Source organism: Macaca fascicularis, chromosome 3 (genome assembly GCF_037993035.2).
Source record: "Macaca fascicularis isolate 582-1 chromosome 3, T2T-MFA8v1.1".
NCBI classification, from domain to species: domain Eukaryota; kingdom Metazoa; phylum Chordata; class Mammalia; order Primates; family Cercopithecidae; genus Macaca; species Macaca fascicularis.
The window spans coordinates 117,652,831-117,677,063 of record NC_088377.1 but is presented as its reverse complement, the minus strand read 5'-3'; the positions used below and the strand labels follow the sequence as shown (position 1 = coordinate 117,677,063).

General features: G+C 36.0%; 1 protein-coding gene across 1 annotated transcript in view; it reads left to right on the top strand.

Moving 5' to 3' along the window:
• SCIN (scinderin) overlaps nt 1-24,233 on the top strand; it is an 85,087-nt gene that overhangs the window by 29,908 nt on the left and 30,946 nt on the right. Inside the window, exons 4-5 of the mRNA XM_005550090.5 lie at nt 4,792-4,941; nt 23,897-23,989. Coding sequence (XP_005550147.1) covers nt 4,792-4,941; nt 23,897-23,989 — 243 coding nt within the window. The remainder of the gene's footprint in view (nt 1-4,791; nt 4,942-23,896; nt 23,990-24,233) is intronic.

Sequence of the window (24,233 nt, the reverse complement as noted above, 5' to 3'; positions counted from 1 at the left end):
GTTTTGATTTGCATTTCTCTGATAATTAGTGAAGTTGAGCATTTTTTCATGTTTGTTGCCATTTGTGTATCTTCTTTTAAGAACTGTCTATTCATGTCCTTAGCCCACTTTTTGATGGGATTGTTTCTTGCTGATGTGTTTGAGTTCTTTGTAGTTCTTGATATTAGTCCTTTGTCAAATGCATAGTTTCCTAATATTTTCTCCCATTCTGTGGGTTGTATGTTGACTCTTGATTCTTTCTTTTGCTGTGAAGAAGCTTTTTAGTGTAATTAAGTACCATCTATTTACCTTTGTTTTTGTTGCATTTGCTTTGGGTTCATGAAGTCTTTGCCTAAGCCAATGTCTAGAAAGGTTTTTCCAATGTTATTTTCTAGAATCTTTATGGTTTCAGGTCTTAGATTTAGGTCTATTCATCCATAAAGAGGAATGAAATAATGGCATTCACAGCACCCTGGATAGAATTGGAGACTATTATTCTAAGTGAAGTAACTCAGGAATGGAAAACCAAACATATGTTCTCACTGATACGTGGGAGCTAAGATATAAGGATGCAAAGGCATAAGAATAATACATTGGACACTGGGGACTCAGGGGAAAGGATGAGGGATGGTAAGGGATAAAAGACTGCACATTGGGTACACTGTACACTGCTCAGGTGATGGGAGCACCAAAATCTCAGAAATCACCACTAAAGAACTTATTCATCTAAATAAATACCACCTGTTCCCAAAAAATCTATTGAAATTAAAAATTTAAGACAAAAACAAAGATACATGTAGGAAAAAATATTCTGATTTATAGGGTCAATGTTTCTCTGTCATGAGTCAAGTATAAGTAAAATGTTTTCAAAACAAAAACACTAGTTTGTGCTAAACAGAAAAGTCTGCTGAGTTGCATTGGATAATTAGATGTTACAGATTCCCTATCGTGCACAACAAGTGTGGTGTACTCAGAGTACATCATACCTGGTGTGCACTGGTTGAATACTAGAATCACCTGGGGAGCTTTTAATAAACACAGCTGCCCAGAACACACCTGAGATTTCCTAAAGATAGAACTCACATCTTTGTATTTTTAAAAATTACCTTGCTACTCCATTATCTGATTTTAATGGTCAATGGCTAAGAGCTGACTGATCAGTGGGAGTCCTTTATTTTCACTCTTTCTAACTGCTAACTTTGTCATGGTATTCAAATGACCTCCACATGTGAGCCTCATATTCCAATGCCCAAATGTAGAAAAGAGGTTAAAAAGAAACAGTAGAAGTGCACTATTCTTTTAGAAATAATTTAAAGTTTTACTATTTTTGTGAGTATTTCCTAGATATGGTTTTACTATACTTTGACCTTTGACCATGCCCTTTGACCATACAAAATAACTGCATTCAATTCTTGAGAGAAAAAGATTGCTAGACATAGGCCTTTTGATTTTATTTCTTATAAAGTTTTGCATTCCTAAAATGCGTGTTTTATTCTTAAGGAAGACTGTGGACTAGGTAATCAGGAATGTTAAGCAGCAGTCATAGAGACTGTTGCAAGCCCACTTTGTTCAGAATGGTGCTTCCAGTATCTACAAGAGAGGCTGCCCCATTTTAGTCACTCAGTAAACCATTTTTTGAGTGAAGAAATGACTCTGGGCTGGAAATTTAATCAGAGAAAAGAGTCCATTTCTCTGAATGTTTTCTTGTGCTATTTCTAATTTATTTACTCTTTTGAAAAATTGCAAACACACTATCAAATACCCAGAGAGTGGCAGCCTAGCTCCATTTCCCTCACACTTAACCACAACTCTACATGGCTGACTAGATGAAATGTGTGTGGGAATGTTGTGAAAACTAAGCACAGTGCAAATGTATCAGCCAATTTTTCTACCTGTCCATCTCTCCTTGCTAGTTTTTTCTTATTTATCTGTGTGTCCCCAGCATAATAAGCACCTAGAAATGTATGTGACATAAAAACAAACAAAAAAATCACTGACTTAGATACAGTAAACATTGAAGGCTTTCTTTCTGCATGTGCATGCCCTCTGAATCTCTTAAAACTGTTTATCTTTTTTTTTGTGCAAACACAGAGACAGAGCTTGTGTTTTTGTTTCTACTTTAACGTAATTATATTATTCTATGTCTTTATTGTATTCTTGATGATATACCTTCACTAATTTTCTACATCAGTATTTAAACATTTTCCTTAATTTTTAACTACTGAAGAGGAGTAGACAGCATTCATGCAATGACATTTATTTAGCCATCCTCTTATTGATGGCCATTTGTTTTGTTTCTTATCTGGGGAAGTCGGTAGAGCATGAGACTCTTAATCTCAGGGTGCTGGGTTTGATCCCCACGTTGGGCACCAGATATCATGGGAACCCGCCACCAATATTTCAAAGTAGGTTATTTCTATTTTTCATAAGTGTCAGCCTGCTGAGAAATAAAGAGAAAGAGTACAAAGAGAGGAATTTTACAGCTGGGCCTCCGAGGGTGACATCACATATCAGTAGGACCATGATGCCCACCTGAGCCTTAAAGCCAGCAAGTTTTATTAAGGATTTCAAAAGGGGAGGGTGTGCAAGAACAGAGAGTAGGTCACAAAGCTCACATGCTTCAAAGGACAGAAAGGAAACAAAGATCACATGCTTCTGAGGAAACAAAACAAAAGGCAAAACAGAACTACTGATAAGGGTCTGTGTTCAGCTGTGCACGTTTTGTCTTGATAAACATCTTAAACAGCAGAAAACAGTGTTCGAGAGCAGAGAACCAGTCTGACCAAAAATTTGCCAGGCTGGAATTTCCCAATCCTAGTAAGCCTGAGGATAGTTCAGGAGACCAGCGCATACTTCAGTCCTTATCTCAACCACATAAGATAGACACTCCCAGAGTGGCCATTTATAGACCTCCCCCCAGGAGGAACCCTTTCCTAGGGTCTTAATATTTATATTCCTTGCTAGGAAAAGAATTTAACGATATCTCTCCTACTTGCAGGTCCGTTTATAGGCTCTCTGCAAGAAGGAAAATATTGCTCTTTTTGCCTGACCCTGCAGGCAGTCAGACCTTATGGTTGTCTTCCATTGTTCCCTAAAAATTGCTGTTATTCTGTTCTTTTTCAAGCTGCACTGATTTCATATTGTTCAAACACACATGTTTTACAATCAATTTGTACAGTTAACACAACTATAGTGGTCCGGAGGTGACGTACATCTTCAGCTTACGAAGATAACAGGATTAAGAGATTAAGACAGGCATAAGAAATTATAAGAGTATTATTTGGGAAGTGATAAATGTCCATGAAATCTTCACATTTATGTTTCTCTGCTGTGGCTCCAGTCGGTCCCTCCGTTCGGGGTCCCTGACTTCCTGCAACAGTTTCTTTTGTTTTTATATCTCATGTTTGAATATTTCTGTATTATAGATTCCTATAAATTGAATTTCTTGACATTAAAAGCACATTTATTTATTTACTTATTTATCTGAGACAGAGTCTCGCTCTGTCCCCCAGGTTAGAGTGCAGTGGCGTGATCTCATGAATGGTTCAAGCCATTCTTCTGCCTCAGCCTTCTGAGTACCTGGGACTACAGGAACCTGCCACCACACTTGGCTAATTTTTTGTATTTTTAGTAGAGACAGGGTTTCACCATGTTAGCCAGGATGGTCTCGATCTCCTGACCTTGTGATCTGCCCACCTTGGCCTCCCAAAGTGCTGGGATTACAGGCATGAACCACTGCACCCGGCCTTAAATTTTTTTATAATGATGCCAAACTACCCTTAAAAAACCTGTGTCAGTTTATACCACCCAAATAGTGGATGATAATGCCCATTCCCACAGCCCCTCCAATTCTGGTTGTTATTCAACTTCTCTTTCTTTCTTTTGGTAAACAATGTTAATGGCGGATATAATTTTTTATTATTATTTTCCATTTGTATCTGTATACCTTCTGGACACTATACTAAAATCTACAATCTAAAATATATAGTAGTTTAATCTAAATGGTAGCTAATATAATTGCTACAATATATCACCTGGTTATTCTGTTTCTACTTTTTCATGTTTTGATGTTAAAGTTTAATTTTAACAGTTAAGTATCAAATTTTCCCTATGTATCACAATTTATATGACTATTATCCTATTCTTGAACAATTAATGCCTTTCCACGGCCTCACCAATATAGTCACATAGCAATGAGCACCCTTATATGTGTGTTTTTTTTCTCCTTTTATGAATTATTTATTAAAGTAAGTGCCAGATAGTGATATTACTGGGACAGTATCAATCTTTTTATTGCTCTTGATAAGAATTGTTAAATTGCTTTACATATATTAATTATCTTGATTTAGCCATTCCACAATGTATACATATATCAAAACATCATGTTATACACAATAAATATATACAATATGTATTTGTCAATTTAAAAACATGAATAGTTTTACAAAAGTATTATATTAATTTTATGATCATCAAGAGTATCTTAACAGATTCTTGACTTCTTTTCTGAAGTGTGATATATTTATTATTTCAAATTTTATCCATATGTTTACTTTTATAAAATGTAATTTATAGATTATATACACAGAGAAAGGTGATATATATATTATATTTTCCATGCTTAAAAACTGCTTACTTTGTAATGCTAACTGAAAGCAGCAGAATGCAGAGTGAAGTATAACAATTATGTATACACCTTAACAACAGGTCATTTAATTTTCCTTTTTCTTTCCTAATTAATCAAAGTATTATACTGAGGCTAAATGTCTTCCTCATATTCTTAGGGTCAACAGATCTCTCTCTTTCTTTTAGAAAATTTATCAGTGGTGTGGTTCCTCATGCAACAAATATGAACGTCTGAAGGCAAACCAGGTAGCTACGGGCATTCGTTACAATGAAAGGAAAGGAAGGTCTGAACTAATTGTCGTGGAAGAAGGAAGTGAACCCTCAGAACTTATAAAGGTATTGTGATTCCTGTTGTTTGTTAAAGGGTTACCTCTCCAACTCTGTGTGTGTGTGTGTGTGTGTGTGTGTGTGTGTGTGTGTGTGTGTATAAGGCAGCAGGGTGGTGAAGAAGGGGAAAGAGATTCAACACAGTTTTCAATAGTGAGCCTAGCTACAATTAGCAAGAGGAAACAACAGGGTTATCTAAGTGATGGAGCTGGGAAAACAGAAAGTCATGACTTTCTCTCACTGTTGGTGTCACTATCAAAGGAAACTCTGGTCCTATCTTCTATAGTATATGAGGAGAAACAAATGAGTGGCACTTCTGAAATTGACTATAAGAATGTATTTTGGGGCCGGGCGCGGTGGCTCACGCCTGTAATCCCAGCACTTTGGGAGGCCGAGGCGGGCGGATCACAAGGTCAGGAGATCGAGACCACGGTGAAACCCCGTCTCTACTAAAAATACAAAAAATTAGCCGGGCGCGGCTGTGGGCGCCTGTAGTCCCAGCTACTCGGGAGGCTGAGGCAGGAGAATGCCGTGAACCCGGGAGGCGGAGCTTGCAGTGAGCAGAGATCTCGCCACTGCACTCCAGCCTGGGCGACAGAGCGAGACTCCGTCTCAAAAAAAAAAAAAAAAAAAAAAAAATGTATTTTGGAAGGAAGACAATATTAATAGTTCTTTCATCTATTCTTCTGGGCTTCTCAGGGTTTTACTGTTTGTTTGTTTGTTCGTTCGTTTGTTTGATTTTGAGACGGAGTCTCGCTCTGTTGCCCAGGCTGGAGTGCAGTGATACAATCTCTTCTCACTGCAAGCTCCGCCTCCTGGGTTCACACCATTCTCCTGCCTCAGTTTCCCAAGTAGCTGGGACTACAGGTGCCCACCACCACACCCAGCTAATTATTTGTATTTTTGGCAGACAGGGCTTCACAGTGTTAGCCAGGATGGTCTTGAACTCCTGACCTCATGATCTGCTTACCTCAGCCTCCCAAAGTGCTGGGATTACAGGCATAAGCCACTGCGCCCAGCCTTCTCAGGGTTTTTTTCAAACATGGCGGTTTTCTTCAATTTTAAAATTAATAGTTGCAGGTTGAGTATCCCTTTTCCAAAGTGTATGGGACCAGAAGTGTTTCAGGGTTTGAATTTCCAGCCGTTTGGAAATATTTGTATATACAAAATGTTACATCTTGGGGAGGGGAGTCAAATCTACACATGAAATTCATTTATGTTTCATATACACCTTACATGCACAGCCTAAAGATAAATTTATACAATATTTTAAATAATTTTGCTCATGAAACAAAATGTGTGTTAAGTACTTGTGGGTGGAATTTCCACTCGTAGCATAACATCAGGACTCAAAAAGTTTCAGACTTTGGAATATTTCTAATTTCAGATGTTTCGATTAGGGATGCTAAACCTGTATTTCATTAAAAGAATTAAATAAAATATTACACCAAGAGATTAAACATGCTAGTATTTAAAATATTTCAATCATTTTAAGCTAAGAATTACAGGCAACACATGTATGATTTTAGTGTAGTTCTTAAATTAATGTGAAAATTAAGGATTCTTGGCTCTATAGACCTACATCATTTACTTAACCATTATATGAATCTTAGGCATTTGGTTGTGACCAATCTTTGTCTTTTAAGAATATTGCAGTGACTATCTAAGTGTATATATTGTATATATTCCCTTGAATAATATTATCAGTTAAGGAGCATAACTAAACTGAGATGTCTTGATACGTATTCACAAATTAATTTCCATTTGTTCACACAACAAATATATTTATTGTACTCCTGCGATATGCCAGGCGCTAAATGTTTGCACCAGTTACTACTTCCTTGTATGAGCACTGTGTTCCATCGTGACTTTACAGAGCCCTGTCAAAATCTATTGATACAATACCTTTTAGAAACTTCTGCATTTAATAGCAGTAAGTGGTATCCCTGAGTTTTCATTTCTCTGATTTCCTGGAATATTATATACATTTTCCTCCAGTAATTTTAGATTTGCATTTAAATCTATCTAAAGGCTATCTCATAAACATATTTTTAATATTTTTGATTTACAGAAATTTACTGCAGTAGAGTTACATGGTCCAGTGATAACCTAAAAATCCAGTGATCAGAAATTATATGAAATAACTTTATATATTGTAATGTCTTTAAACGTTATTGCTTTAATAACATCCAGACACAGACTTTCATATTAACGATGTTTTGGAAATAATTTTAATTCAGTGGGGAAAATTCTCATGGTATAATGCTAGGAGAAAAGGCAGAATATAAAATGTTATATGCAATATTATACTAATGTATAATATGTGTATATAGCTCTGTATTCATACATACGCATATAACTAGAAAAATATTCTAAAATATTACCAGTATTACATCTTGGGATGTGGCTGCTTATTTTCTTCTTCATTTGTCTTTGTTATAATTAACATATATGATTCATTTTATAATCAGAAAGAAAAGCCATTTAAAAAATTAAGATAAAATTAGGGATGGTTTTACTGGATTTTCACTGGTTACAATAACATAGCTAATAAATCAGACTTTGAAAAGTATTCAAAACAAATTCTTGATCTTTTAAGTCCTCTGTTCTAGAGATGGGATCAACCATGTAAGTCTTCTAACTTGGCATATTTGGAAGCAAAAATCTATAAATAAGATGTATTTCTAGTTGACTGTAACCCCTTATCTCGATAGCTATGCTTGGATAGAAGCAGACTCAGGAACAGGACTCGCCCTGAGAAGTGGTAAGAAGAGTGTTACTTTAACTATCAGACATCACTGATGCTTCTCCAGGGTCACCCTTGGCCCAAACCAAGTCTCCTAACTACTCATTGTCTCTGATTCCTCATTTGCAAAGTGAAGGGTTAGACAAAATGGCTTCTCCGGTCCCTTTAGGTTCTAATGATCTATGATTCTACCTTACCTCTTGGGCAGCAGCTGTGTTTAATTACCACTCATTTTTCACTTGTAGTCTGTTCCAGGAAGTGATGCTGCTGTGGCTGAGGGGCTTTGCTGTGCATGTACATATTTGGTGTCCTTGCTTATTGGATTTCATTCAACGTTTTGGAAAAGAAAGTGTAAACAGTCAATTAATACATTACACTGTAAAATTAAAATAAGAAAATGCAAATGAAGAAAAACTGTGCAAAAATATAATTTAGCTTTTAAATATTAATGATAGAATAAAGAGATATAATGCTTAAGATAAAATGTCGCGTCTGTGTTTCCAAGACTTTTCCGTTTGGTTTTTAGAAAAATCCTACAAAGCACCCACTTTGTTTTCTTTCAATACATTCAGTGTCTATACTACATTTTATCTGACTGCTTTCACCCACACAATGAACTGAGATGAATTTACAGTGAAAACCTTTATTAGATAGGGGGAAAAAAGCATTCATTGGGCTTTTTGTTTTTGGAAATGTAGTTTCGTAGTCTGATTACAAGAAAGAGTAATTATTTGATTTATTAAGTGAGCACCTATAACAAACTTGTTTGACTTCTAGGCTTTCTTAGTGTTGTAATGATAAGGATAGAATACAAAAAGCTCATGAACTTGGTTGGGAAGAATTACAACTTTATTTTCACTAACCTCTTAACTGAAATATGGCCTTTCCTCCAACTGTGAAAGTAATAAGCAAATGTGAGTAGCAGGAACAGTACTGTGACTTTTCAGATCACATTATAGCTATTGTACACAACCTGAAAATATCATTTTTGCTCATTGCTACTTGGTAATTATTATTGTTATTAGATCTTCTGCTCACTAGTATTTAATGAGTTACTGAAACGCTCATATATTACTTTACCAAACTTTAAAATATATATATTTTGATATTTTAAGAGTTGCATTTCAGTGTAATTTATTTCCATTATAATACTTTGTATCTTGTTTTATGCATTTAGCAAATATTTTTCTTAGAAGGGAACTAATAGGTTTCAGAAGTGTTCCAAATCAGTCTATAGCATGCACGCACACATGCACACACACACACATACACATACACACACACACATAGAGTATCCTCGTTTAAGATTAAAAAATGTCATTCCTTTTTCTGAGACTCTAGTACAACTGTTGATTTTACTAGAGATGGAGTCTGAAAATCTAAAAAATTTTCAAATATCTTTTAAATTTGACCTTTTATTTATTTATTTATTTATTTTTTGAGCCAGAGTCTTGCACTGCCACCGGGTCTAGAGTGCAGTGGTACGGTCTCAGCTCACTGCAGCCTCCACCTCCCGGCTTCAAGCGATTCTCCTGCCTCAGCCTCCCAAGGAGCTGGGATTACAGGTGACCACCACCACACCCAGCTAATTTTTTGCATTTTTAGTAGAGACAGGGTTTCACTATGTTGGCCAGGCTGCTCTCAAACTCCTGACCTCGTGATCTGCCAGCCTTGACCTCCCAAAGTGCTGAAATTACAGGCATGAGCCACTGCGCCCAGCCTAAATTTGACCTTTTAAATGATTCATTTCTAATGAGGTTCTTTTAAAATTATTAACTTTAAAAACTTTGAAAGCCTCTCTATGTGAAAGTAATGCCTTGAAAGCAAGCATATTTTAATCTATTAAATGAGCCTGTTTTCATTAGTCTGTATTCAGTGCTGAATTTTTTGAACTTGTCTAACACATTAAAGTGCTCAACACTGAAACTCAAACTTTTCTGAGAGTCTTTTGAAAAATTTGTCTTTAGTTTGAAGTATTTCAGCTATTGATCACACTATTTTCACACAGTTTTTATATGGCTTATCTCCAGGGTGACCACAAATTTATCCTCCAAAGCAAAGCACGTTGTAGAGTAAAAGGGGGCACTGAGGAAACAGAACACAACCATCATTAACAAGACTGTCTGGGGAAACAGAATGTGTGCTCACTCTCCTTTCTTCATCTTTAGTACTTTTAAAAGCCTATGTGCCTACATAGGAAGACAATCCTATATGTGGAAAAATCTAAACTCTGTAACTAAAGTCAGATTTTACTGTGAGCTTGTTTTTGCTGCAAATGTATTTACCATAAATGACTGCACATAAATTATGTAAAGTTTATTTCACCATCTTTCTTCTTTTCATATTTAAAATAATCAGTGAATGTGAAGAAAATTTAAATATTTCACTAGCCTTAAGGTCCCAAACTTTATTCCTTGATTAATCATTTTGTAAACATTAGGAGGAAAGCAAAAAAGAAAAAAGAAAATAAACGAAAAATAACCCAAGGAAAAAAATATATATATGTTTTATAGACTTTCATTAAGAAAAAAAACCAGCATCCCATAGATATAAAAAGAATGAAGATGAAGAAGGGGCAAGTTGTTTGAAACAACAACAATTTTTTTTTATTCTGGAAAGACTTTTTAAATATAGTTTAATGAATTCGTTAAGCCTATAATCATTGTAAATGCTGGTGGTGAAATACTGGCAGTAAAAATACTACAGGGAGATGGTGGGCAGATGCTGTGTTGCTGAACTGTTGTTGAACTCTTGCTTTTATAAAAGCAACTGTAAGGCTCTCTGGAAAGTCATACATGCAATGATTGTTTCAGATTTTTGACCTAAAAAAAAAAAAAAGAGAATCAGAATAACATATTATATCTTCATTAATAACTGTTTATCAAGTGCAGGGTTGGTTCCCAGTGAAATCTGAAGACTCTGCTTACTTTATTGTCTGCTTGAGGAGATAAACATGCACTAGAAAAAAGTCAGACAGTGTGAGAATAAGTCGTGAGGGTCCTCAGAGGCCAGAGCGCATGGTCTGAATGACACCACAATTTGTTGGAAGACTTCTCATGATGAAAATCCTATTTTAGACTTTATGATATTAGCGTATAGTCTAGATTAACCTCCAAAGCTTCTCCCAAATTGGAAAATGTGTTGCTTTTGTTTTAATAAGTCATAATTCAAAGTATGAAAACAAAAGAATGTATTCAGCCATTCTCTTGGAAAGTTGATGGGATATTTACTCTATGCTGATCTGGCTGTCTTGTTAGTAAAAACTAGAGTTGAATAGTGAACATAGTTCTTAAGTTATCTTTTAGAGATGTACTCTACAAAGCCTACTGAGGCAAAGAGTAAATTTTTAGCCATATTTCTTCAAAGTACTTTGCAAAATAAAATGTATATGTTATGAATACTAAGTTCCTTGAGGGCAGGCACTGCCTTTGTATTTGTGTAGCCCTCACAGCTCTAACACATTGCTCACTCGTATTTGAATAATTAAGACAATTAACTGTGAAATATGTAGTTCCAGAAACTAAGTATGCTTGTTTTTCTGTTTTTTAGAGGATGGTATTACTTAAAAAATACCCTTGTTTTAGGTGATATTGTTGATGTAGACATGAACAAAGTCGTATGCTGATTAAAGTAAGTTTTAAGACCGACTAGATTTATATAGAAGGGCAGTTAGTATTTAGAAAAGATAATTCAAATATGCTGCTCCTCTTCTTTTTTCAGGTGATAGTTACAGCCTCTCGAAAACAACGAACAAGTCTCGAGCTTATTTATACTTAGTGCAATACTGTCCCACATATTAGGCAGATGGCATATACTCCAAGTGAAAGTGCTTCACACAGTAAGAAACGTGTAGCTAGTATCTAAAACTCTTCATCTGTGAATTAAAATGCATGTTACCTTACGTCCCTCTCAGGTCAGGTCATCACCCCTTTTAGAATCCAGCAGCCACAAAACTCCAATTCTTTTCTTGCCAGGACAGCATGTAACACTGCTGCCCGCTGGCCTGGCGACCCTGATTGGCTGTTGCCTGCAATTTCAGTGCTGCCTCTTTTGGAACTGTTGGGGCCACCACTGCTCACCACTCTGGACTAAAGGTGAATTTGCTCCATGAACTCCAAGGAACTACACACATGTAGTGCTTTGTTATTGAGTACATTTGTCTTATTCTTCCCCCAAACTTAAGGTCAAAAGGCTGTGCACATGGCTAGTGCTTCCAAAGGTCTTACATAATTTAAATTTACAGAAATAGGAGTGATTTTTAAATTTTAATAATTTGATCATTGGAACATTCATACATTTCAGCATACAATGTAAAAGATTACCAAATCAAATCGGAACTTGGAAGCTTAGAATTTTGTCAGCATTCCTTAAAGTTTCTCTGTGGGAAATGTTTGTCCTAAGTTTACTGGACTTACATGGGTTTATATTTTAATATTTTAATGAAAATATAGTTGTACATTTGAATAAAGAATGATTGTTTTGAAAATGATACTACAGAGAAAGGAAAGAACTTTATTTCTGGGGCGTGATCTTTGATTAGATAAATCAATCATTCTCCATTTATCTTTGTAGGGTTGTATCAAATGAACCAAGAAGTACTAGTAATTGAAATGGGGAGCTTTGCGAAAATCCCCCTCACGACCACTTTGGAACAGTATATATAGCATTTTTGAAAGCGTCTAAAGCTTTATAGGAAAATGGTATAAATAAATATACAGCTAGGCTGATGGTGCACACCTATAGTCCCAGCTATTTGGGAAGCTCTGGTGGGAGGATTGCTTGAGTCCAGGAGTTCGAGTTGCTGTGAACTATGATCATGCCTGTGAATAGCCACTGCACTCCAGCCTGGGCAACAGAAAGTGACCCTGTCTCTTAAAACAACAACAAAAAAAGGTTAAGGTTGCTCTATGGGTTTGTAATACCCACACAAAAAAATAACTCATTAAACTATTTTTCTGTTGCCCTGCTATTTTTTTTCAGTTCTAGTCAAAACTCTGTACTTTGTAAGAATGGAAATTTGAGTTGTCTGAGATATCGGTTGGGTCTAAATACTTGCGTGTTTTCCAAGTAGTTTTAGCTTCCTTGTTTATACCACTTTTATTTTACTAGGAATTTTTGTAAGTCCTTGGGAAATTGAACAATGTCTTAAATATTTTGGAATCTCTCTTTCATGTAGCATGGTGCCTGACACATAGGCACTGCTCATCGAGTATTTGTCATTTGACTGAAATAACATTATTATGAGAGTCATTGGGAAAGAGGAGGTCCGTTTACCAACTTACCATTCAAAGATTCTTAAGTTAAAGGGAGCAAATATATTTGCAACCCTCTCTAAATTAGTCCTGAGGCTACACTGCATATAGAGAAGAGATGAACTATCAGAAATACAAGCAAGTAGGAATCTTTCCCTTTCTCCTCTTTGTTGCATTGTAATTAATGCATTTTCTCCATTTGCTTTACTGAAATAATACTTAGTACACTCCTGAAATCCAAAGTATTACAGTGATAAGGAGCACCTGCCCCAAGGTTGCGATGCTGTCTAGAACACTATAGTTGCTCTAGCTATTTAGATCTACCATGTATTGATGGCTTACTCTTTGCCAGGCACTGTTTAAGACCCTATTCATTTGTTGTTATTTAATTTAACTAATTTGTGCTTGGATTTCTAGTATTGAATATGGATACCCATTTTGTTCCTCACCAGTTCATCCAGTGGGGGAAGTTGAAATGTTCTGAACAAAGATAAGAAATTCATATAGTAACAGCTTATCATATGCTGCAATAAAGTGATAACATTTCATGTAATCTCCCTCTTTGTCACACCAAAGTTCATCATGAAGACTTGTAACCTTACAGATAAGGTACCACTGTTATGTAATCAGTCCAAATTAACACCATTTGGCAATCATCTCTGAATGAGGTAATTTTCCTTTTAGCTTGCAGCTGAAGTGAGGGAATATCAAATAGACTCTGTAAACAGGATAATGCAGTTCCAAGACAGATGGATTTAATGGGTAGGACAGGGGAGAGGGATGGATCTTTGCCCCAAAAGGTGTGTATCTCAATTGATAAGCTAATATAAATATTGAACTATAATGGCAGTTTCTATTCTATCCTTTTAGTGTTCCACTTGTCACAATAGTGATAATTTAAAAAAAAAAAAAAACTAACAGACTGTATTTTTTCAGTAATTTCAGGTCAAGTTCATCTTATCCTTAGTGTTAAGAATCAGCCAAACACAGATATAAAAGGGCCAGGTCTCTGATTCAGTGATTCATGATTTCTTGCATTCATTTAGTAAATTAGTCTTTAGGTATATAATAATAAACAATAATATTTACTTTATATCAGTTTCCTCTTACATATTGTTCTTAGAGTTAGCCAAGCCCGGATACGAAAATGTCAAATCTGCAAGATTCAGCAATTCACATCTCCTTAGTATGTATTTGATAATAAACATTTGTTTAATATTATGAGGAAATATGCTCACGTATTGGAAAGAGGTTCCTAAAATGGTGACCACTTGGATTGTGCTTCCTAGTACTGTTTTTCCAGAGCCTAGAATTGCAAAGTGTTGGAACTGGGTTATATTGACAGCACTTGTATAAACTAGTGTTATTGTATTAGAGTTGCTATTATGTTTGCAAGGGTATCTAGTGCATCACAATTTTTAGAATTACATTATTTTGAAAAAAGTATATGTAATAATATATTTATTTAAAAGACTTTAAAGTGACTTTGTAAGGAAAGGATGGTTTGTTCATGTAAATACAGTATTCTACTCAGTGGAAACCAATAGGAAATTCTCAGTGTCAGATATCCCATAATGTACTAATAATGAAAAAGGTACTAACTTGCTGCTAAAATATATTAGTATATGTATGTAAACAAAAAAACTTCATAGAAATATGTTGGTAAGTGAAGTCATATACCATGTATCACAGAGAAATTAAATATTAATGCTCTATTGCAATGAATAAACTAAAAAGCAATCCGCTATCGAAAATACATTTCAACAACGTCTGATAGAGTGCATGTAGAGAAGACAAATATGCTGATTAAAAACAGTTCTGAATCAAGGAGCAAATGCTCTACAATTGTGTTGTGATATTCACTGTTATGGAACACTATTGTTACGGGAGGGCACGACTTCTCTCATCTTATGTTCTATAAGGGTAAATGTAGATGGCTCACTGGTAGGCTGAACTTTCTATTCCTTCCTTAATCTTTTTGTTACATTTTCTTGATAGCATACAAGTGTTTCTTATTATTAACACAGGAATTAAATAATCTAGGAAATGGATTTTAAGTGCTGCAAAAGAGCTAAGAACTCCTACCCTGACAAACATTCAGTGCTAACCACAGAAGAGGCAGTCTTCTGTAGGCTTTACAGGATTTAATTCTTACAACACTTACTATGAAATAGAGACATTTTTTATTTCCTGTCTATGTTGTTGTTTTCCTCCAACAGATGACTCTGAGACAAGGACTTGGGGGCAGGTTGTTATTTCAAAGATGATCCTGAAAGCACCAAGTAGGAGTAAAGTGAGACAACATTTTGTTAACAGATGTCTTACTGCAGTGAGCAACTGGGACTGAGTCTCAAAGCGACCCTCAGGCATTAGCCCTCAGAAGGCTGAGTGGTTGCTGGGTCTAGCCAGTAATTCCCATCCCTCATTGCTTGAGCGTTGCTCCTTGGTTCTTAATGCCCCAAAACCTCCAGTCTGCCTTGTATTTGGACACAGTACAGCTCCATGGCTAGATAATGCCACCAGATAGAAAGCAAAAGACTTTGAGCTTTAAGACACTATTTATAGACAGCTCCATGGCCAGAAAATGCCACCATGTAAAGAACAGAAGACTTAGAGCTTTAAGACACTATCTACAAATGACCTTTAAGTTAGATCAAGGTGATATGGGCAGAGCACCAATAGCATCTACTACATCCTTATTTTACAGATGAGGAAACTGAGTCATAGATAGGCTATGTAACTTGCTCAAGTGGAAATAAGAATAAGAAATCTGTGGATCGGCTGGGCGCGGTGGTTCACGCCTGTAATCCCAGCACTTTGGGAGGCCGAGACAGGCGGATCACAGGGTCGGGAGATGGAGACCACCCTGGCTAACACGGTGAAACCCTGTCTCTGCTAAAAATACAAAAATTAGCCAGGCGCGGTGGCGGGCACCTGTAGTCTGGGCTATTTGGGAGGCCGAGGCAGGAGAATGGCGTGAACCCAGGAGGCAGAGCTTGCAGTGAGTGGAGATCGCACCACTGCACTCCAGCCTGGGTGACAGAGCAAGACTCTGTCTCAAAAAAAAAAAAAAAAAAAAGGAATCTGTGGATCACACCCAAGCAGTATTTCTTACAGACACCATGATCTTAAACATACAGAGCAAGGGAAATCCCAACTGCTGTGAAGTTATTTTACAACTTCAAAAACTTTGCCAGAAATGTTTGATAATTATGCCTCATTTTATATATTCCATATAATAATTACTAGTTTTAATAGCACAATGTTTGTACTCAGTGGACTGGTGATATGGTTTAGCGCTGTGTCCCCACCCAAATCTCCTCTGTAATTGTAATCCCCACACATCAAGGGAGGGACCTGGTGGGTGGTGATTAGATCATGGTGGCAGTTTCCCCCATGTTGTTCTCTTGATGGTGAGGGAGTTCTCATGAGATCTGATGGTTTTATAGGTGGTAGTTTTTTCCTGTGTGCTCCCTCTCTCTCTCCTGCTGCCATGTAAGATGTGCCTTGCTTCCCCTTCACCTTCTACCATGATTGTAAGTTTCCTGAGGCATCCCCAGTCATGTGGAATGGTGAATCAATTAAACCTTTTTTCTTCATTAATTACCCAGTATCAGGTATTTCTTTATAGCAGTGCGAAAACTGACTAATTCAACTGGCTTACCCCTTTGTTTTATATCTCTTACCATTAGCATTCACCCCTTCATCCAAACTACAGAGGCATTAGGTTCAGGGTAATTGGGATACACATTTTTTTGGAAAGAATATATGTTTTCTTAATGTACAGCATAGAAGGAATGCAAATATTTTTAAGTGCCTCAGAGTACCTGAAAAGCCATTTTTGAGTTTGCTCAGTTAAAATTTCCTGCTTGGAAATTTTCTGGATTATGTAGATAAAAAAGTTTTCTCAACTCCCTTGCCATTGAAACAAAACTTAGCCAAACTGAATTAAAAGTCATATATAAATCAGGTTTATGTACCTTCTCCTCAAAGGATGAGATAAAATTAAACAAGTTCATATAAATGTGTGTATATGTATATGTATATGGCGATACAGGGCAGTGAAAAAATACTCCTGGAGGTTTAGCTCATGTTCTCACTATAGGGGTGCCCTATTTTCTTCTCCATTTCTCCTCTTATCCAACTTAGTTTTTTATCCAACTTAGATTACCAGAGCGTAATCTTTTCCAAAGTCAGTGAAAATAAGCAAGAAGTTACTGAGACTAATAATGTTACCAGAGACACTGTAGTGAAGCCCCAGCCATGAGAGGGGGAGAATGGTCTTTGTGGATCCAGCAGTTTTGGGAAATGGGACCTGATAGGAGATGACTAGAGCCCTCGTGAATAGTTTGACATTATTATTGCAGAAGTGGGTTATTTCTCCAGAATGGGTTTATCATTATGTAAAAGCGAGCTTGGCCCCTTCTTGCTCTCTTGCTCCCCACGTTCTCTTGCCTTTCTTCCTTACACCATGAGATGGAGGTAGCAAGAAGGCCTCACCGGATTCTGGTACCTTGATATTGGACTTCATAATGTGAGAAATAAATTTATTTTCTTTATAGATTACCTAGTCTGTGGTATTCTGTTACAGCAACTCCAAACAGCTAAAACACTGCACTGAAAGTCAGTTCACCTGAAGCAGGGATCAAAGCTACCCTGTTAACCATTGTAGACTCAGCTGTTTCCCACAAAGCCAGAATATTATAGACACTCAAGAAATAAACCTTACATAACAGATATATCTTGCCTCACCAAAATAAGGTCATAGGTACAAGACTATATGGGAAAATACAATGGAAACACAGAGGAGGATCAGAGAATTTGTTTTATAATCAAGGACTTATGATAGACACCACAATTATGGAGAAACTTCAATGAAAGGAAGAGATTACTATATCGTATTCCTTCTTCTCAGCATTGTCACCTACTCTTTTGCTGATTGCATAAAATACTTTTCTCTAGGTTTTGCCTGGAGAGGGACATACAGATCTATATTCAATGTGTAGTTTAATTCTAAGATATAAGATTTTAACAAAGGTACATTACCAAGACTTTAGATTGTTTTATAAAATCATCAGATCAGTACATGAACAAATAATAAAATGTAAGTCCATGAGGAGGTGTGTAGAAAGAAGTCCAGTGGTAAAATCATTATGCAAAGGATTAGTCCAGTAATATGCAGGGTTGTATAATACAGAAAGAGTAATGCTTTGACCAGGGAAAGATTTGACTCTGCATATATAAAGGTGAGGAAAGGATCTACCATTTGTTGTACAGGATCTACCGTTTGTTGAATTTTCACCATATGCTAGTCATAGTAGTAATCACATAATAATTGAACCGTATTATTTATTATGCCACTTTAAATGTGGAAACAAGATTACAGAGACTCTTAGTAGCGGCTCCACCCAGCTCAGTCTGCCTGATCCTGCCAAATGAAGGAAGGTGTCAAAAAGACAGTGGTGGAATGCAGAGAAATTAGGAACCCCAAAGGCAAGTTTTGGAAGCGTTCATCCAAGCACTGATCAGACAGAAATGTCCAAAGTGGGTTTGAAGCCTTAGGGAAAAAGGGTTGGTGATGTCCAGAAAAGTCAAATGACTTAAAATCTTAATACCTGAGATTTGGCTCACAGCAGCTCCCAGACCACCAGGCCCTAATAATGTGTCCAAGGGAGATGTGTTCTAGCAAGCTTATGTGAACCTCAGAAATGCTTGGCAGACCTATCCCAATGGTTGAGGTGGATAAACCAGGCTAGCAAAGCTGATGCCACTGAGCACTTGAATCACATCACCAAACCAGGCCCAGAAGGCTTTTCAAATATACAATGCATGGGCTCCAATCAGAATAAACAAATCCGAATTTCTAGAGATTGGATTCAGATGTTGGCATTCTTTTTTATATCAGCCCAGATGGTTCTAATATGCAGACAGTGAAAACAACTGCTCTTGTTTAATAAGTTGGCATTCTGGCTTATGGCTTTTAATGACTTGTGATTTTGCTTTCTATGTTGTAGTAACTTGTAAGGTAACTTTCCATATTATAGTAAATTTTGGGGTAACTTTCATATGAGTTTCACCCTTCAACATCTATTCTCTAATACGCTGATATTACAGGAACGCTGAAGCTCAGTCCTGCCTCATGATAAGTTCCCCATTGCCACAGCGTTTCCCTGAGGCCTCTAGGGCTGCACTCTCCATCTGGCATCCTCTAGACATGAGTGACTATTTAAGTTTACATTTGAATTCCTTAAGATTAAATAAAATGTAAAATTCAGTTACTCGGTCACACTAGCCACATTTCAGGTACTCATTAGCTACAAAAGGCTAGTGATAACTGTGTTGGACAGCACAGATATGGAATATTTGGTATTGCAGAAATTTCTACAGGACAGCACTGCACTATAGCTAAACCTCTTGCAGATGCCCAATTCACTTTGTCTTTTTATCCAAATATGCTTTCCTACCTCTAAAATACCTCACATGCTTTCCCTCCTCTAAAATACCTTTATCTATTCTTTAATATATGAAATCACCCTCTATTTCATTTATGAATAAAGGGATAAAGGTATTTTTGAGGCCATCACTGAGAGACAGCAGCAGAGTAAATATTAGAATCTTATATCTAGAGTGGGTGGAGCTGGCTAAATAAGACTGCAGCTTTCCTCAGAATCACCAGTCATTTTATATCTCTGTGGATCTTCCCTGTTATCAAATATTTGTCTTATCTAAGGCATAAAATGCCTTGCAGCAAGTAAATACACCATAACAACAAGGGTTAGCTTCACTCTTACAATTTATTTCTGTGCTCCATATGTTGCACGCTACTGATTGTTTCTCAGTTAAGGAAAGGAAGTAAGATACAGAATTTACTGAGTAATTAAAATATCCATTCTTGGAACCTGTGAGCTGATTCTATTTTTAGTGAAAATAAAACCAGAGCCATCTACCCTAAAATGATTAAAGTAAGAAGAATGAAATGTCTCATTTTCTATATAAAGAACTTTGAAGTAGAGGTTAGAATGCCTGGGGTTTACATATTTGCTTTAATATTTATGAGACACGGATCTAAGGCAAAACTCCTAACTTCCTTCAGTCTCATTTTCTCAATCTATGAAGTTAAAGTAATCATGATACAGGTCCTGCCTGTCTCCCAGAGTTCTGCTGGGAGCACATAAGGCCCTCAATGTTAAATGCCTTTAGGACTTGGCACCAACTTGGCGCATTTTCATCCACAGTGATATGTAGCTTTGAGTTACATATTGTCCTTCTTCCAGGTTATACATCAGTATTGTTTTCTTATGATGCATTACAAATATTTATTCTAAAGTGGCCAAACATCTTGACTTTTTTGTATAAAGAAGGGAAACCACATCTTGAGAACGAGCCAGTGTAAATGTTGGAATTTTTTATCCAAAGTAGGTAGAGTTGACTAAAAGGTAAAAAATAAATGAATAAGTAAAAACAGATGTACATACTGTGAAAAAACTAAGGATTAAGAGAGTAAAAGAGTATAGCAATTGTTTCTTAGCTGCCTGATCCTTTTATCTAAAAATACAAATTTCCACATAGGCCTGCTTAAGTTTTAAAAAGAAAAGTTCACCTTGGATCATAGTAGGGAAAGAAAGAAAGAAAGAAACACCAAGGGTGGTCTTGAGACAGGTCGTGAGAACCTAGAAACTCTAAGGCTGGGTGATTATTAATTTCCTAGCTAGCAAGGGGGAAAGAATGGGCGTGGCTTCCAGGGAACGCCGAGTATGTCAGCCTAATTAGAGGTGGGTACAAGGTAGAGAGTGCTGAGAAATAATGCAGGACAGATGACATTCAGCATCTGAAGGGGACTTGGGATTCAGACAGAAGTTTTGGGTCAGTGGGAGCACCCAATTCAGAATAATCTAGATTACAGATTCCTGGGCCTCACCATAGACCTGTTTATTGACTCAATGGATGGCAGCTGAGAATCTGTAGTTACAAAGTCACACAGGTGTTGCTTCAGTACATTGAAGTTCAGGAACCACTGCAGCAGACGTAAAATATAAATATTTTTTAGTTTTTAAAAATTTAAAAAGAAATTTTAAATGTTTTCCAGCTTTATAAAGGGATAATTGACAAAGTTTGTACATATACATCTATCAAAATGTGATATTTTGATAGATGCCTATATATATATATGATGTGCATACATCTATCAAAATGGTATTTTGATATATGTATAAGTTGTGAAATGATTGCCACAATGAAGATAATTAACATCTGTCACCTCACATTGTGTGTGTGGTGAAAATATTTTAATATCTTCTCTTTTAGCAAATTTCAAATATAAACTACATTATTAATAAGTATAACCATCATACTATATTTTTTCTCCAGAACTTATTTATCTTATACCTGGAAGTTTGAATTCTTTCACTAACATTTCTCCATTTCTTCTATTTTTCAGCCCCTGGCAATCACCATTCTACCACTCTATTTCTATGAATTGGACTATTTTGGATTCCACTTATTAATGAGATCATGCATTGTTTATCTTTCTGTATCTGGCTTATTTCACTTAGCGTAATATACAATAAGTTCGTCCATGTTGTTGCAAATGACAGGATTTCCTTGATCTAGAGTCATATTCCTACAACATAGGAGTAATGTGAAGTAAGGGGCCTTGCAGCCAGTGTCCAGGATAACTCTTAGGATGAAAAGATGAGGTGACACTGAAGGAAGTGGAACTGGCAGAGCTGTTACCCACAACAAGAGGGATGAGGGCCTTCACTAGGGTCTGAATCAAGGAATAGACGGGAATCGGTGACTAACCATTATTAAAAATAATAAGTGGGTAGGAGTGGGTAGGAGATCCAAAGTGCAGGAGAGGGAGTATTTAAAATTGATCACATAATTGTAAGTCCATATAAAGAGAAGAGAATAGAGATACATTACACAATGGAGAATTGAGAGTGGCTAATTTTGTAGAAAATAAGTTTAGCTTGGAGTATTTAGATGATGGCAATACTTTTAAACAGAAACTTACAGAAAATAATTGAAAGAAAGAGGAGCTCCAAACTTGCAAGATAAATCTTGGCTAGAACAATTGATGAAATTTTTATGTAACACCCTCAAATGAGGGTTCTCTGTGTTTGTACCCCATTAAATTGTCAAAATATATGTTATTTCACATGCAAAGGATTACATGAGCTAAATGCCAATCGCGTGGGCAACCCAAAATGAAAATGTTTTACATTCAGGCATGATACTCCAAGCTGTATTCACAGTTTATGTCAAAGATCAAAATGTATGGCCTAGTTGATAAAGTGAACATATTTAGTTATTTTGCTCTTTCTACACCAGATGTAAAGTCCTTAAGTGTTGGACAATGTGGTTAGAAACTCATCTATATACCTCAGTGACCTCAAATATTTGATAAATGCTTAGTTGAACTCAATTTTAAAGTGATCCTTAGAGATGATTCCTGACAAATATACGGCATCTTTCTACCCCGGAGTTAAGCCTGTTTTTGTTAAATCCCTTGGGTTCAATTCCCAACTATGCTGCAGTCCTTTGAGAAGCTAATTAAGATGCCTGGCTAATATGGGAATTGTGGTCTGAAAATTAAAAGTTAGAGTGTGCCTCAAATCCCAGACTTGGTCCTCCCGCTGGGAGGTTTCCTAGTATTAGATATGCCCTTAACGCAAACTGTTTATTCCAAACTACGGTCTTAGTTGGAGTAGAATTAGAAAAGTATATGTGAGGAGATCTTTGATGGCTCTTACAACCTCCTATACATACTTATAGCAAAAGTGTTTTTTAAAAAAGGCTTTTGGTCACAAGTGGTTTTTTTTTTTTTTTTTTTTTTTTTTGCTTGGTTCTATTTTTGGCAAAAAAAGAAAAACTATTACAATCATTTAGCATGTACAGTATCTAAAACATCTTATTGGTCATAGTACAAATAAAAAGATAGGTATGTTCTCAGAGAACGTAAGTTCTCTGATGCATCTCTAAATTTGAGAATGTACTTATACTCATGCAAGGATAAAAGTATATTTTTATTGTTTTCTGGTATTTTGCAGTACACATTTTTATACAATATATTGTAAGGAATAGTGAATATAAAACACATTATGTAAGGAACTCATTGTGTATTAAGTATTTGTTGTATCTAAATGAACACTTTTGCATTTTCTAAACTTGAATTTATATCTATATTATAAAAATTAAATTATTTAGAATAAGTTTATATTTGACTCCTGTCCTTGACATTCTATGCTGTTTGTGTTAATTAATTTAATAAATTAATTACTCATAGACATATTTTTTATTTTAATATAAAGAAATTCAAAGCAGATTCAAATGTATTTTCTACCAAACACTTTTTTAGACTTTTGGATTGCATCACATATGCACAGAATAGATAAATACATTTATTCATTAATTTGACAAATACTTACTGAGCATATACTATGTCCCAAGAACTGTTCCAAGTGCCAACGATACAGCAGAAAACAAAGCGTGATTTGGGTGATCAAGAGCTTGCACTTCATCCTATATGTCAATAATTATAATAGTATTTTACCTCCAGATAGTAATTTTGATTCAAATCTTTATTATAATAAACTCATAAACCTTAGAGATTATTTCTAGAAGCAGAGGTCATAGAATAAATTCTGCTGCAGAGCTGAACATAGAGCTCAAGTTTTAATTAATTCCTTCTAGCTTTCAGTAATATGGACACCTAGGCTTTCAAATTAGGAATTTTCCTTTCTTGGAAATTCATATCACAAGCAAACTCAATTTACTTAATGTAATTGATTGATTTGACCCATGTGAAAAGGACTACTGTGTATGAATTGATGAGAAGTGTTTGAGCCTGGTCATTTTAATTGCAAATATTTTATAATCCATGTCTTTATAAATGTATGTTTCTAACTCTGCATCCTTTAATGAGAGGTCTTTATCTTTGCATCCACTGTTCACTTTTTTCCAGGTCTTAGGAGGAAAGCCGGAGCTTCCAGATGGAGGTGATGATGATGACATTATAGCAGACATAAGTAACAGGAAAATGGCTAAACTATACATGGTGAGTTCACTGTAACCAAATTTATTGTTTCTACAGGACTGGATGTAGCTAGAGAGGCCTGTATTGGGAGGGATTCCCTTTGTTGCAATTGAGAAATCTCCTCATCGCTCTCCAAGAGCAATGTGTAGATAGAATCAGTTCTTTGCTCTTGTATATTTTTTTAAATTAAGTTTTAATACTTTTTGTTATTTTTATGTAAAACAACAAATATGTGAACTTATTGCTGTGACTCACATAAAATTAT